This window comes from Xenopus laevis, chromosome 6S, assembly GCF_017654675.1.
Source record: "Xenopus laevis strain J_2021 chromosome 6S, Xenopus_laevis_v10.1, whole genome shotgun sequence".
Classification (NCBI taxonomy): Eukaryota; Metazoa; Chordata; class Amphibia; order Anura; family Pipidae; genus Xenopus; species Xenopus laevis.
In genome coordinates, this window is record NC_054382.1 from 2,667,435 (window position 1) to 2,683,439 (window position 16,005).

Sequence of the window (16,005 nt, forward strand, 5' to 3'; positions counted from 1 at the left end):
AATGCTAAAATATTGGATTTGGTGCATCCCTACTTTTTAATTATCCTCCCCAAACCCAAAAATCACTCTCCGCCTATATTCTCAGCAATGAGTGACATAACAGTGACAGTTGCAGTACCACAAATTTTATGGGAGTGCAACATTATTATTAACTGCCCCAGCCTTTTCCTCTTCATATGGATGAGATGATCTATAACCGAATCAATTAACTTTCCTATTACCTTACAATCAGTGGGCAGTTCTACATTCTTGTATGGAAATAGAATAAAGTTGAATTAGCAGACACAAGGATGTGTCTGGTTTTCAGAGGGGTTAAAGGGGTAAAAATACAGAATTAATTTTTATTATGTAAATAGTTTAGCTATGCTGTATTGGCTCTAAGTCCACCCGAGAGCCTATATAAGACAGGGCCTTGCTGAGACACTTCCTCTCTTGGCCTGTAACATCAAGAAGCAGCAGCAGACTGAAGTGGCCAGACTCCTAGGAAGGTTGGTACTGTGAGGGCTTGCTAGTGGATATTAGAGGCAAGTAAGTTTGCTCCAGGAGAGAGAGTACTTTGAGGGCTAGCTAGTGGATATTAGGGGCAAGTAAGTGAGAACGAATAGACTGTTGCCAACAAGGAGTAATAGTGAAGGGCCTATGTGAGAAGCTTGGGCCATGTATGTGAGGACACCGCACAGATCAGGGGTAATAGTCCCTTAGGTGAAGGAGCTCCTCGGACAGCTAATGACACTCCTGTTGGTGTATCTTATAGGACATGTTTCAGTTGAATGACATCATCATATTGCTCACCCATTGCATCACATACAAATCCTATTTCACTTGAAACTGCATTTACAGAGAATATAAATTCATACAAATGCTCACAATAAGACATATACATTAGGATTAGATAAACGTTGAACTGGACATGCACTTAATTGTGTACAAATTGTATCAATGTTCCTTTATATTTGCCTGTATGTCTTGTTGCAGAGAGAGAAGCGCACAGAAGCCAATCAGCTCTGCTTATTGAAAGAAAAGATTTATTTCAGGAAACCAAACCTGTTATACCAGGAGGCCCCCGTGTTTATAAGTTGGTTCTGCGTGAGAAATATGCACAAGGAAAGTACAGAAAACTCCAGTTTGGGGCTCAAAACCCATTAAAACAACACAAAATAATAATGTTGGTGGGAGCAACAGGATCAGGTAAAACAACTCTCATCAACGCTCTGATCAACTACATCCTGGGAGTGAAATGGGAAGATAATTACAGGTTGATTCTCATTGAGGAAGATACAAACAGGAGCCAAGCCCATAGCCAGACCTCTGAAGTCACTGCCTACCAACTCAATCATATAGAGGCATTTACTGTCCCCTATAACCTGACAATCATTGATACCCCGGGGTTTGATGACACAAGAGGTCGAGATCATGACAAAGAGATTCCCAGGCAACTGAAATTATGTTTTGACTCACCCGGGAGCATTAGCCACATTGATGCCATTTATTTTGTGCTTCCGTCCGGTTTACCTCGTTTGACAAGTACACAGGAATATATTTTTGCCTCAATATTGTCAATTTTTGCAAAAGATATAGAGAAGAACATACAGATCTGCGCTACGTTTGCTGATGCCGGGAAACCACAGGTCTTGCAGGCCCTTATTGAGTCTGAGGTTCCATGTCTAAAGGACCGAGATGGATCTCCTGTTTGCTTCAAGTTCAACAATTGTGCTCTGTATGAAAAAAACTCAGAGGAAGAGGATGGTGATAATTCATTACTTTTGGAATTCTGGAAACTAGGACAATTGAGCTCTGAAAAACTTTTGAAATACCTAAATAATAGAATTAGCAAGAGTCTGGCTTTAACTAAGGAAGTGCTAGAGAAGAGGGAAGCACTCAGGTCTATTTTAGACGAGGTGGGGAGAAACGCTGGGGAAACAAGACAAAGGGTTAAATCTCCCTACTGGTTTTTCCATTATGAATTCCTTTACAGTTTCAAAAATGAATTCCTGAAGCTGAACGCAATGACACTATTAAGGGAAGCTTCAGACATTCTCAGGCGCCTACAAGGAATCGCCCTAAAACCTGACCCACTCACTGTCACTGATTATATTGATTTGCTTATAAGTAAAGAGAGAGAAGAAGGCAAAGAAGGGTTTCAAGAGAAGATTGCTTCCCTGGAGGCTTATAAAATTATAGCCAATAACATGCAGATCTGAGCAAATAGTAACTATTTCAATAAAAGAAAAAATGATAGGGTTATTCATCAAAGTATCTAAAATATTTAACATCTAAACAACTATGTAAAATTAGGTGCTAACAATCTACATAATTAAGTGCGGTGGTTTCTATAAAGCGTCTAAATTTTCCCTTGAGAATAAATTCAGAAAGTAAAGACACACTTGTATCTGAATATAAATGGGTCAAGGCCAGAGAAAAGTGTGTGTCTTGGGACCAATTTATTACAGAAAAGCCATGTCGGTTAAAAAATAGCAAGACCAAAGAAGGTTGGTTATGTTGGTCAGCAGTGGTTGAAGTGCCAGTTCTACTCTGTTTTGAACTCAGTTCGGGGACACATGGGCTTCACAGGAGAGAACACTTCAGGACATATGTAATGTCATTATTGGAAGTTTTTATATATGGTGAAGAGTAGTGTAAGAGATGAAAGAGATAAGTCTCATATGGCCACACAATTGTGTTGATACTTAATATACTACCACTTGCCACAAATCAATGTCTTAGTTGCCCATATCCAGGGCCGCCATCAGAAATTGCAGGGCCCCATACGACAAAATTTCCTGGGCCCCCTGGGCTGCGCCCACCGCAAGCCCCACCTATAGGTCCGCCCTCCCCGCGCCACAGGTCCGCCCCCCACCACACAGTAAAAAAACAAAAAAAATATTGGTGGCTAGGGTTTCCACATGTTAATAAAAAATAAAAAGATATTGTTGGTCAGGGCCCCAAATAAAAAAATATTTGTGGCCAAGGCACATGAGGAAAAAAAATTGGTGGCTAGGCCCCCCCCCATTATTAGAAAATTGGTGGCCGGGGCTTCTTAAACGTCCATGCCTTTCCGAAGTCAGCAGCTCTCAGAAAGATGGGGGGCCCGGCTAATCAAGTAAGTGTGGCTTTGCGGGGCCCCCCTTACCCTCGGGGCCCCCTACAACTCTCCCCCCTGATGGCTGCCCTGCCCATATCTGTGTAATTGAATAGTTGGATTGTCAAGCTTGGTTTGTTTTTGTGTTAATAAGCAGAAGGTAATATCCATATGGAGATTCTGAAAGTGATGTGCCCCAAAATTGGGGGTACAGAATATTTAACAAGGACCTAAAGTGTTGAAAGAGATTTGTGGCAGAAGGGGATCGATATAATGGCATATATTCAAAGACACATAGTGGGTTATTTATAAAGGTCCGAATTTTTTTTACTACAAAATCCGACTATTGAGTGGGAAAAAAAACTTTTTTGAGATTTATTATATCACGAGGATGCAAAAAGTCAGAATCTCTGAAAATCCGCCATCTGAAATCTGCCGAGGTTGTATATAAGTCAATGGGAGAGGTCCCTATCCTATTTGGAAGTTTCTGTGGTCTGCGCTGGAATTAGGCTGAAAATCCGACAAAGCCCGAAAAAAAGGTACGATTTGGGGAAAACCTCAGACAAAATTGTATGATTCCGGGAAAACCTCAGAAAAAATCATATTATTTGGGTTGTCGCTAGATAGAGTGCTTTTTAAATAATAAATAAGGTAAAAAAGTTGTGGATTCTAGTTTGGTTGGACATTTTATTTTAAAAAAATGGATTTTGATAAATAACCCCCTTAAAGACGTCACAAATCCATTTTTATTCAAATAGATTGGAATTTTTTTTTAAATTGGTTTTATTTATTATTTCATATTTCATTGTCCCAACAGAAATAAAATATAACCAGTATTGGATACTGAAATTTTAGCCACTTCGCCCTTTAGTAAATTTGCCCCAGTGTCTCTGAACGGCTCAGAATTCATTCAGGAAGGAATTGCCCACACCTGCCCATGAAATAGCCTTTGAGTTAATTTGTCCAATTATTTTTGAGCCCCTGGAATTAAGCAATTTCCAGCTATGGTCAGGTGATCCCAGTGGTGGCCAATAAAAGGGCAATCAAGTTTGGGAGTTTTAACTTTGAAAGCAGCAAGTAAGTTGCAGGTAAAACTTATAATGAATGTATAATGAAGGAGTAGAATTCTTAATGAATCAGATGAAAGTGAGTGTTGGACTGGCCAGACCAGAGGGTGATGTAGTTGACCAGCCTAAATATATTGCAATAAATGGACAAACAATATTTTTTACAGTAAACGCAGGTAAGTGACAGCAGCACAGAGCAGAACAAATATGGGGAGCTACTGGGTCATCTTCCCTGCTAAAGGTTGTTGGGTCCTTGTGCTGCTACATACAGAACCCCAAAACATAATGGCCACAATTTTTAGCCAACATTTTTCTTAAGCTTTACTTCTCCTTTAACATAAAAGCGAAAGCAAAACTGTTTTTAGAGTATCTGATTCAAAGTGAAACTGAACAAATATATATATATATATATATATATATATATATATATATATATATATATATATATATATATATATATATATATATATATATATATATATATATACACACATCCCAGTCACACAGAGACGTCCCGCAGAGAAGATGGCTGCGCAGCAAGAAAAAAAACAAAAAGGTATTTATATATTTTTTTACAAATCTTTGTTCATTGTTTTCATAAGAAAGGGGTGAAAGATACAAAAGGAAAAAAGGGAGCGGAGGATGGAGGGGAAACAAGGTCGTTACATTTATTTCCATATGAGAAAAACAGCTATTTACTGTATATCTTCAACAAAAGTAGCTTAGCTTTATCATTTTGAAAGAAATCATAAAATAACGATCATAAAATTCTAACAACCTTTAGGATGTACTGTAGGAATGTCAGGTAGAAAATAATGTTTAGGGGGGAGATATAGATTGAAATATATGAAAAGGAAACACGTAATAGAATAGAAAGACAAAGGGTGGAGAGGAAAAATCGACTTGGCTAATATATTGTAGAATAGAGAAAATATTTTCATCAGCACAATCCAGTTGTTGTTAACCCAAATGTATGTGTTTGATAATTTGTCTATAATTGCTGAAGTATCTGCTGAGGTTATACATGCAGGGGTGGGAAACACAGGGGCACTATAGCCAATGCTGATATTGGGAAGGGTTCTGCAGAGATGCCTTCCCTCCTCTTACTGTATTTATCTCTGTGAAACAGCACCACCTCCGGGGGGATACAAGAGTTTTGAAACCTGGAACATTTTTTATTGTAATACTGGAGCTTTCTTTTACTCCTCTCCACTTCTGCATGCAAATAAAATGGAGAGGTTAAAAAGCACAAGTTATAAGAGCACATAGAAGATAAAAGGAGAGAAGTAGAGAAGAGATGGAGAAGTGTAATACAGATTAAGAAGGAGAAGGCATCAGAGAGGGTTATAGGGGACAAGAGAGAAGAAGAAAATAGGGGAAACAAAAAATGAAAATGAAAGTAGAGAACAGTGGCAAATTGAGGGATGGCAAGAAATATATATATTAAAGGGATACTGTCATGGGAAAAAAATTTTTTTTCAAAATGAATCAGTTAATAGTGCTGCTCCAGCAGAATTCTGCATTGAAATCCATTTCTCAATAGAGCAAACTGATTTTTTTATATTCAATTTTGAAATCTGACATCGGGCTAGACATATTGTCAATTTCCCAGCTGCCCCAAGTCATGACTTCATCTATTGCAAAATCAGTGGCTAAGACCAGGAACTGCACAGAGCCAAGAGTAACTACATGGATGGCTGTTTTTCCCTGTATGTTCTTTTCATTGCATTGTTCTTCATTTTCTCATACATGCTGTGTGAGTGCCACGGTCGGCACCCTAAACCAGAACTAATGCCAAGCTCCCTGGTCTCGGCTCGGCTTCACCAGTAGTGTGACCGCCTTTGGCTTCGGGAGGAGCCCTCAGCGTACTCAGATGCCACCTGGACTTTTCGAGAGGAGCAAAGCGAGGAGTTCTGGCAAGCAAAGGGGCACAACTGTAGTAAAAGTCAGTTAGGCCGAAGGTCACGGTACAAATCGAGAAGGCAAAGAGAATCGTCAGACAGGCAGGGTCGAGGCAGGCAGATATCGAGAATCGTCAGGCAGGCAAGGGTCAAACCGGGTTGTCAATCAAGGGATATAGCAGGAAGAGTTGTCGAAGGCAGGCAAGGGTCAGGTTCCAGAGATCAGAATAGTCAAACAGGCAGGCAGGGGTCAAAACAGATAAACAGGAATCAGATACAAACAGAATAGCAGTTGCTAACAGCACCAGGAACAAATCCTATCACGGGCAATGGTAACCTGTGGGAATGCCCTTTAAATACATTTGAATTTGGCGCCTCTCGCGCTGACGTCATTACGTCAGCGTGCCTGCGCCTTTAAATCGGAGTGCGCATGCGCGCGCACGCTAGGAAGCCGGCACCGGAGTAGCTCGCCTCATTGGCGGCACACCCCTGGTAGTAGATCCAGATTTAAGACAAAGTATGTCAACAGTTCTGCCCCAAGAAAACAAAATGTATCAGGACAAGTAATAAGGCTACAGCAGCTGCCAGTATATCAGGCTCAGCGCCAGATATCTTTTCCTGCCGCCCCTAGGCCGCACGGTCCGACCAGGCGGCCATGCGGTCCTACCGCCCACCTTCCCAGCGCGCCGGCGAAAAAAACCGGCGCAGCTGTAGTTGAACGGGGACGCGAACGTCCCCATAATGCGGCTGGGCGGCATGCCGCCCCTATTTTTTGCCGCCCTAGGCCCGGGCCTATTCGGCCTTGCCGCAAATCCGGGCCTGATCAGGCTATAGCAATAAACACGTTACATTGTAGACTATATTATACATGACACAAGCTTCCTTGAGTTTAAAGCAGGTAAGCATGGTGAGAATTGAAACTGGCGAGAGAACAGGCCTCAAGGCATTATTCATGGTTATATAGAAATGGGAGAGTAGTGCAGTTGGGGGAAAAATCATGGAGGTGACAAAGGAGCTGGTCATTTCTCAGTAAATCAATGAGAAATGGTATCTGAGGCTTCTGGTCTCTTTCCTGAGCAGAGCAACATGAGAGCACTTCTCTGTTTTACTTCTAAAGATCTCACAGTAAAGTTACAGGAACTGGCCAGCAGGTGGAGCTGTTGTTATTACGCTTGAAGGTGGCCATAGACGCACAGATAATATCGTACAAAACGAATTTTCAATATTCGGTGCGTGTATGGTGGAAAAAGAGCCGACCGATATCGGCAGAAGACTTGGATATCGGTCGGCTCGTCAATCGGTCTGGACGGAAAATTTTGATCGGGTGTCTTTGAAGGGACCCATTGTTAGTGCTGAATTTGTCAGATACAGGTAAAATTCTATTGTTTCTTCCCATATATCTACCTGTATATCTGACGATTCAGCTCTACACGTGTGTGTTGAAACGAACAATCTTATCTTTTCCAAGAAAGATTGTAATTGTTACGTCTATGGCCACCTTTAGATCAAATGGTTCTACAGGTAGCTGTTACAGGATATTCATGTGTCTAGGGCAGGGGTCCCCAAATTTTTTGCTCGTGAGCCACATTTAAATATTTAAAGAGTTGGATAGCAACACAAGCATGTCAATGGGGATATCAAATAAAAACTATGATTGGCCATTGGTAGCCCTTATATGGACTGGCAGCCTGCAGGAGACTCTGTTTGGCAGTACATCTGGTTTTTATGCAACTAAAACTTGCCTCCAAGCCTGGAATTCAAAAATAAGCACCTGCTTTGAGGCCACTGGGAGCAACATCCAAGGAGTTGGTGAGCAACATGTTACTCATGAGCTACTGGTTGGGGACCATTGGTCTAGGGGTTCCCTCTATGTGGCAACAGGACCTACCTAATCCTAGATATCTATACACATGGTCCCTGAGGCACCACTGGAATGCTGACCCCTACTTTACTTTATGTTGGAACTTCAGCTGTCCTACCCCTACCTCTCACCACCTACACTTAGGGGCCGATTCACTAAATTCGAGTGAAGGATTCGAAGTAAAAAAAGTTCGAATTTCGAAGGTTTTTTTGGGCTACTTCGACCATCGAATGGGCTACTTCGACCATCGAATGGGCTACTTCGACCACGACTTTGAATCGAAGGATTCATAGTAAAAATCGTTCGACTATTCGACCATTCGATAGTCGAAGTACTGTCTCTTTAAAAAAAACTTCGACCCCCTAGTTCGGCAGATAAAAGCTACCGAAGTCAATGTTAGCCTATGGGGAAGGTCCCCATAGGCTTGCCTAAGTTTTTTTGATCGAAGGATATTCCTTCGATCGTTGGATTAAAATCCTTCGAATATTTCGATTAGAAGGATTTAATCGTTCGATCGAAGGAATAATCCTTCGATCGAATTTTCTGCGCTAAATCCTTCAACTTCGATATTCGAAGTCGAAGGATTTCAATTCCTAGTCGAATATCGAGGGTTAATTAACCCTCGATATTCGACCCATAGTAAATCAGCCCCTAAGCTCCACAAATCTGGCCTACCAGTAGCTAACCTAACTACTTGGTTTGCCTCAGTGTAATTTCCTTTTGGCAGACCTCAGGTTTCCCGGCATCATCCAATCTCATCTTCTTTATATCAGCCAAAAAGAATGTGGCCTAATGATTCATGGGTCCCATAAAGGATAACCTAATCAAAAACCTGCTCAAAAGTATTCCCTGCCTAACAGTGCCCTCTAGTGACCGGAATAACAGTAACTAATCAGTATTAAATATAATTATTACATTATGTCTAGTCTTTGCACTTCCAGCCTGGTTAATGTACAACTACTAATTATAAGGTTGTTCACCTTTGAGTTAACATTTAGTATAATGAAATATAACGAGAGTGATATTCTGAGACAATTTGCAATTGTTTTTTATTATTTGTGGTTTTTGAGTTATTTAGCTTTTTATTCAGCAGCTCTCCAGTTTGTAATTTCAGCAGTCTGGTTGCCAGGGTCCAAATTCCCCTAGCAACCATGCACTGATTTGAATAAGAGACTGGAATATGAATAGGAGAGGCCTGAATAGAAAGATCAGTAATAACAATTAATAATAAAAATACATTACTAGCCTTACTGCGCATTTGTTTTTAGATGGAGTCAGTGACCCCCATTTGAAAGCTGGAAAGTGTCAGAAGAAGAAGGAAAATTATTAAAAAAAAACTGTAACAAATAAATAATGAAGACCAATTTAAATATTGCTTATAATTGGCTATTCTATAACATGATTAATCTTCAGTTTTGTTTGCCATATAATAAATGTATACTCACAGCTGCTATCCACATCTTTGTTCTATGCAATGCCCCTGGGCCATCCCATGCGCAATAATGTCCAACATCATGTCCCAAATAGTAATGGGCAAATTTATTCAGCAGGCGCAAATTCGCAATGAATTTCCGCATTTGGCCGCCAATAAATAAATTCGCAAATTTGGTGTGAAAATTCGCCATGAAAAATTTCGCCTGCGTCAGTTTTTTTACACCGGTGACAATTAAACGCACGCCCATTGACTTTAATGCGCATCAAATTGTGGTCGGCGTCGGAATTGTCGCCAGCGTCAATTTTGCTGCACGCGAATTGATGCATTAGCATTAGAAAATTTTTCGCTGTTTCACGAATTTCACAGGAAATTTGCTAATTATCCAGTGAAGCAAAACGGGACAAATTCACCCATCACTAGTCCAAAACCTCCTTTTTTTTGCAATGTGCTTGAGGTTAACAAATAGTATTTTAATTGCACAATCTTTCCTTCTCCTGCCGACACTTCCCACCAATGAAACATAGCAACATCCTCATTGTTAATCATAGCAACCATTTCTGGTATATGCATGTAGTAGTCTCCTCCAAGCGCATTGGTAAAGTTATGTAAACACTGTAAACAAGATGAAGGTTAAAGGGAAAATCTCCCCTTGGTCAGCAGCAATAATGTAATTTTCAAACATACGGATCCAAGCAGTAAAAGGTATGGTAGGCTCACCAGGATTTGGAAGAAAAGGTGCAGGTTACTGCAGAGCTAGAAGAGACATCTTGTCGCCAATTTGTTATGTTTTGGTAGACGAGGATGAGTAGAGTATAAGAGTGCTTTATTAGCAGACTCATGCAGCCATTACACAACAGTAAGCAACTCTAACTCCACAAGCTGTATAGAAAGTATTCACAGTATAAGTCTTGTGCACAGTGACATCTACAGGCCATTTGTATAAACACCACAAGAGGTAATTCCCAGTACCTTTTCACTTAGCAAAGGGGACTCTGTATTGGTAAAAAATATGTTATGTATAACCTTTGGCACAGGGGGGTGGCCAAAAAACAAGAGATTGGATCAAAATCTCATACCTACCCAACCCGCAACTGCCTTATCCGCAACCCGATCCACAACTCGCCAATCACCATTAAATAGAAAGTGCTATTACTGCAAACCAGAAGTGATGTCATCAGAAGTGGGCAGAGAGAACAAAAGTTTTGTAAAATTTTAAAAGTAGTAAAATATCAACACTATAACATAAGATAAGAAATACAGATGAGACCCGCATCTATACTCGCACCCAATATCCTACCCTCATCCGGCATGGTACATGTTGTTTTTTTTTTGTGAATACCCACGGGTACTCGCTACAGGACTCTACCTCTTTGGTAGTATGTACCCCAAGTGCTTTGCTGCCTGTCACTCCCATCCAGGTGCTATTTACATTTAATGCTTAGAACACTCTAGGAGTGAGAGGAGCTCGGCCTAAAAGCCATTTGGGGTGTGATTTGGGTAAATTGCCAATTAGAAAAAACAAACAAACAAACCTGAAGCCAGTTAGGGTGAAATTATTTGTTGCTCTACTGTTTGATTGAATAACAGATATTTTCTTATAACTATAATGTTGTTATGTACTAGGGGGTTTACTGATCAAGGGCTGAACCCCCAAGAGAGGCTTGAATTGAGTCCTTTCTACAGCCCTACAGAAATATAATTTTTTTCAATCTTCTTGCAGGTGGAACATCATCCACTGAAGGAGCTAAGGAAATGCCTCCATTTACAAGTTCTCTGTTTGAGCAAAAGGAACCAGCAGCCAAAAGTGATCCCACCAAATATGAGCTGAAGTTACTAAGGCTTCATTCAGAGGGCAAGTATAAAAGACAGCAATTTGGAATAGAGAATCCACACAAAGCCAATAAAGTGATGATGATGGTGGGAGAGACAGGATCTGGTAAAACAACTCTCATCAATACTCTGATCAACTTCATCCTGGGAGTGAAATGGGAAGATAAATATAGATACAGACTTATTAATGAGAATAAAAGTATAAATGCAGCCTTGAGTCGGACATCTGAAATAACAATATATCAAATAAATCACATGGAAGGATTCACTATCCCACATTCCCTCACTATCATTGATACACCAGGATTTGGTTCTACAGAAGGAAGAGAACAGGACAGACATAAAGCTCAGCAATTCCAAGAATTCTTTAACTCCCTTGACAGAATTAATGCCATTTGCTTTGTGGTTAAATCCTCTTGCAATCGTTTAACGAGTACCCAGAGATATGTGTTTGATTCCATTCTCTCAATGTTTGGGAAAGATATAGAGCAGAACATTGTAATATGTGCTACTTACGCCGATATCTGCAAACCAACAGTTGTGGAAGCTCTAAATGAAGTTCAGTTCCCATGTGCTAAAAGAGATGGAATCCCAGTGTATTTCAAGTTCAATAGCTGTGTCCTATACACAAAATCATCAGAGGAAGAAGGGGATGAAGATATTTCACAAACTATCTTTAAACAGTTAAAACAAAATTCACATAGAATGTTTGACACTTTGAAAGTCCTTGATCCAAATACTCTTTATTTGACCAAAGAAGTGTTAAGCGAAAGAAACGTCCTTGAAATTACAATGGAAGGGCTTCTGCCAAAAATTAAGGAAATTGCATTAAAGCAACATGAGCTGGCAAAAACGGAGCAGATTGTAAAGCAACACCAAGAAGACTGTAAAAATGATATTGATTTTGAGTATGAAGTAAAAGAAACCATAAAGGAAAAAAAAAGATGTCCAGAAAAATGCAATTAATTGCCATATTTGTAGATCCACTTGCCACTATCCGTGCCTGGTTCCAGTTGATCCTGTGGCTGCTCTGTGTGAGGTTTTCACCTGGGGAAGAAACTGTACAGTGTGTGAGCATAATGCTGGCAGCCATTACCGTGAGAATCACGTTTGGGAAAATGTTGTAGTAACTAATAAGAAAACATATAAAGAGTTAAAGGAAAGGTATGAGAAAGCCTTCAATGATAAATTAACCACAGAAGAACATCTGAAGAAAGAAATGGAATGTGAAGAAGACAGTGTTATGGAACTTATTGGAAGAGCTGCACAATGGCTTCAGCGCCTCCATGCAATTGCCCTAAAGCCTGATCCACCTACTGTATCTGATTATATTGATCTGCTCATTAGAATAGAGGAACAGGAAACACAACCTGGATATAAGGAAAGAATTGATACCCTGATGAAGGTCAAAGGCAAGGCTGAAAACTTGCACTTACTGCAATTTAAAGCACGTAGGCCTGAAGCTATCGAAGCTCATAGAGTTCCCCAGTGATTTTCATGGTTGGGGTGGAAATTTCTCAGTGAAATTTTTCTCAGAGAATTTTCTATGAATATGCTTTATGAAATATGATAAATGTTTTATTATTCCAGTAGACGAGAGCTGAACAAAAGGTTTTCAGTCGTTATATAATATATCCAAGTGACAAGTGTATTACATATTAACACAACACTTCAATGACGTGCAAAATTATACCAAAAGTGACATGCGCATCTTTCCATAATAAATATCAAGACCTTAAAAAAAAAAACCTATGCAAACAAATCGCATAACAAACATGCCCTCCTTCCTGCTTATCTTTCCTTTTTTTCATACTAATGCATCCGAAACTCTAACCGCCTAGGAGAAAAAACGTTTGTAGTATCTGGCTATTGAAGTTTGAATGCTCCAAAATCTTCTACCCGACGGTAACAAAGAAAATAATGTATGGGATGGATGGAAAACATCCTCAACTATGCTATTTGACATGTTTTTGTGTGAAAGTGCTAATAAAGAATTTCCTATAATTCCCCCTGCTTTTCTAGCTATTCTCTGCAGGGATTTTTGTTTAGCAACTGTGCTATTTCCGTCCCAAACTGTAATATAACAGCTCAAGACACTCTCGATAGTTCTTAAAGGGATACTGTCATGGGAAAAAAAGATTTTCCAAAATGAATCAGTTAATAGTGCTGCTCCAGCAGAATTCTGCACTGAAATCCATTTCTCAAAAGAAAAAACAGATTTTTTTATATTCAATTTTGAAATCTGACATGGGGCTAGACATTTTGTCAATTTCCCAGCTGCCCCCAGTCATGTGACTTGTGCTCTGATAAACTTCAATCACTCTTTACTGCTGTACTGCAAGTTGGAATGATATCACCCCCTCCTTTCCCCCCCCCCAGCAGCCAAACAACAGAACAATGGGAAGGTAACCAGATAGCAGCTCCCTAACACAAGATAACAGCTGCCTGGTAGATCTAAGAACAACACTCAACAGTAAAAGCCCATGTCCCACTGGGACACATTCAGTTACATTGAGAAGGAAAAACAGCAGCCTGCCAGAAAGCATTTCTCTCCTGAAGTGCAGGCACAAGTCACATGACATGGGGCAGCTGGGAAACTGACAAAATATCTAGCCCCATGTCAGATTTCAAAATTAAATATAAAAAAATCTGTTTGCTCTTTTGAGAAATGGATTTCAGTGCGGAATTCTGCTGGAGCAGCACTATTAACTGATTCATTTTGAAAAAATTTTTTTTTCCCATGACAGTATCCCTTTAAGGATGTAAGAATGGAGGGGGGAAAACTTCCGCAAAAAATACAGCAGCTGACTTGCTTTCTTAGTGATCGAAGCAGTATTTACTTTCCATTAAAGTCCATCTGCTAAAATTCACCCCTAGGAAATTCCTAACTATCTCAACAGCCGCCGTTCCCTCTATACATAATGTGGGATGATCTTCAGCTTTCTTCCTAAACTCAATCATCATCTCCTTAGTCTTTTCTACATTCAAAATTATTTCTTTTCCTGGCACCAGTTCACTAGTTCTTTAACCTCCTTCCTGTATGCAGAATCGTCATTATTGCTAATGAGTCCTATTACTGTTGTATCATACGCAAATTTTACAATATGGTTGGAGTTATACTGAGCCACACAATCATGCAGGGTCGGACTAGACATGGGGGGGCCCACCGGGTAACTATACTTCGGGCCCCCAGTGCGCATGCGCGAACGTCTCGGCGCATGCCAGCGCGCATGCGCAAATATCTCTGCGCATGCTGGTGTTTATGAAACGCCGGTGCGCATGCGCTTTGGTGTTCGCGCATGCGCACCGGCGTTTGCATACACACCAGCGTGCGCAGAGACGTTCGCGCGCGCGGGCGCACCGATTAATTTTTATTTGGGGGCCAGAACATTGGGGGAGGGGGCTGGGCCGGCGGGGGCCCATGAAGGCCGGGGCCCACCGGGTATTTTCCCGGTTTCCCGCCGGCCCAGTCCGACGCTGCAATCATGTGTTAACAAAGTGAACAACAATGGACTGAACACACAACCCTGAGGAAAGGCCCTGCTCAGTTTTTGAGTTTTTACTTCCGACTGACACATATTGTGGTCTATCAGTTAAAAAATAAAGAATTCAGTTACACAGTGAGTCATTTATACCCAACAATCCAAGTTTCTGTGGAATAACTGTATTGAATGCCAAACTAAAATCAATAAACAACATAATATCAAAGGCTATTGTGATACTAAGCTCTATAGTTAGTATAGATATGGGTATATAGAATTTAATTAAAAGTAGGGAGGGGTGTGTGTATGGGGCTGGGTTTTCATTTGGAGGGGTTGAACTTGATGGACTTTGTCTTTTTTCAACCCAATTTAACTATGTAACTATGTAACATCCTAAAATAACTATCCTTTTTGTCTAGATGAGAAAGAACCAAGTGTAATGCAGTGGATACTGCATCTTCCACAGTCCTATTTGGCTGATATGTAATGGGTCTAGTTCTTGAGAGAGTTGTGCCTTCATATGCTTCATTACTAACCTCTCAAAGCACTTCGTGATAATAGGTTTAAGTGGAATTGGCCTGTAGTAGTTTAAACAGGACATGACTGAATTTTTTGGCACTGGAATCATTTTTGTTGTTTTAAAACATCCCGGCACTACCGCTAAACCTAAAGACAAATTAAAAATGTCATCACTCAGCTGTTCAGCACCTTTCCAGGTAAATCATCGGGCCCTCCTGCTTTCCGTACTCCACGAAGGATCATCTTCACATCCTCAATGGAGAGATGGAAACCATGATCGTTTTGATCCTGAATTTCCCTCTTTCCAGACATTTCCAGTAACTGGATGTATAACAGAACAGAACATAACTTCCTGCTTTTCAGCTCTCTTGCTTTCCATTGATTGGTTACCAGGCAGTAACCAATCAGTGACTTGAGGGGGCACATGGTCCATAACAGTTTGCTTTTGAATCTGAGCTGAACTCACTGAACAGTTATGTCCCATATAGTCACTGACTAACTCAGAGTTAGAGAGCTGAAAAGCAGGAAGTAGAATTCTGGCTATTATGTTAGAAATCCACTCACTCCAGCCTTTATACATTACATTTTTGGCTAACTAACTATATTAGAAACAATTTTTTAATTTACCCAGTTTTTATTTTTACACTGAACTGTTCCTTTAATGGTGAAGTGCCCAAAACCTGCCTTTTTACATTGTCTATAATGGAAACTGTAAGAAAAATAGACATAATAGGCATTCATAAATGGGTGGTGAAGCAATAAAGGGCCTCAGCAATATACATCATCATCCCCACATTATAAATGAGTTGTTACTAAACACTACTGTTATAT

At 40.3% G+C, this 16,005-nt stretch overlaps 1 protein-coding gene and 1 pseudogene across 1 annotated transcript; both read left to right on the top strand.

The window, feature by feature from the left end:
* Nucleotides 1-932: 932 nt before the first annotated feature.
* LOC108719650 lies at nucleotides 933-2,201 on the top strand (the record flags this gene model as incomplete). Its single annotated transcript, XM_018268846.2, has 1 exon — nucleotides 933-2,201. A coding segment is annotated over one exon (1,269 nt), but the record flags the coding sequence as incomplete, so codon positions are not given.
* Nucleotides 2,202-10,785: 8,584 nt separating this feature from the next.
* Nucleotides 10,786-12,665, top strand: LOC108695534 (annotated as a pseudogene).
* The last annotated feature ends 3,340 nt before the right edge of the window (nucleotides 12,666-16,005 follow it).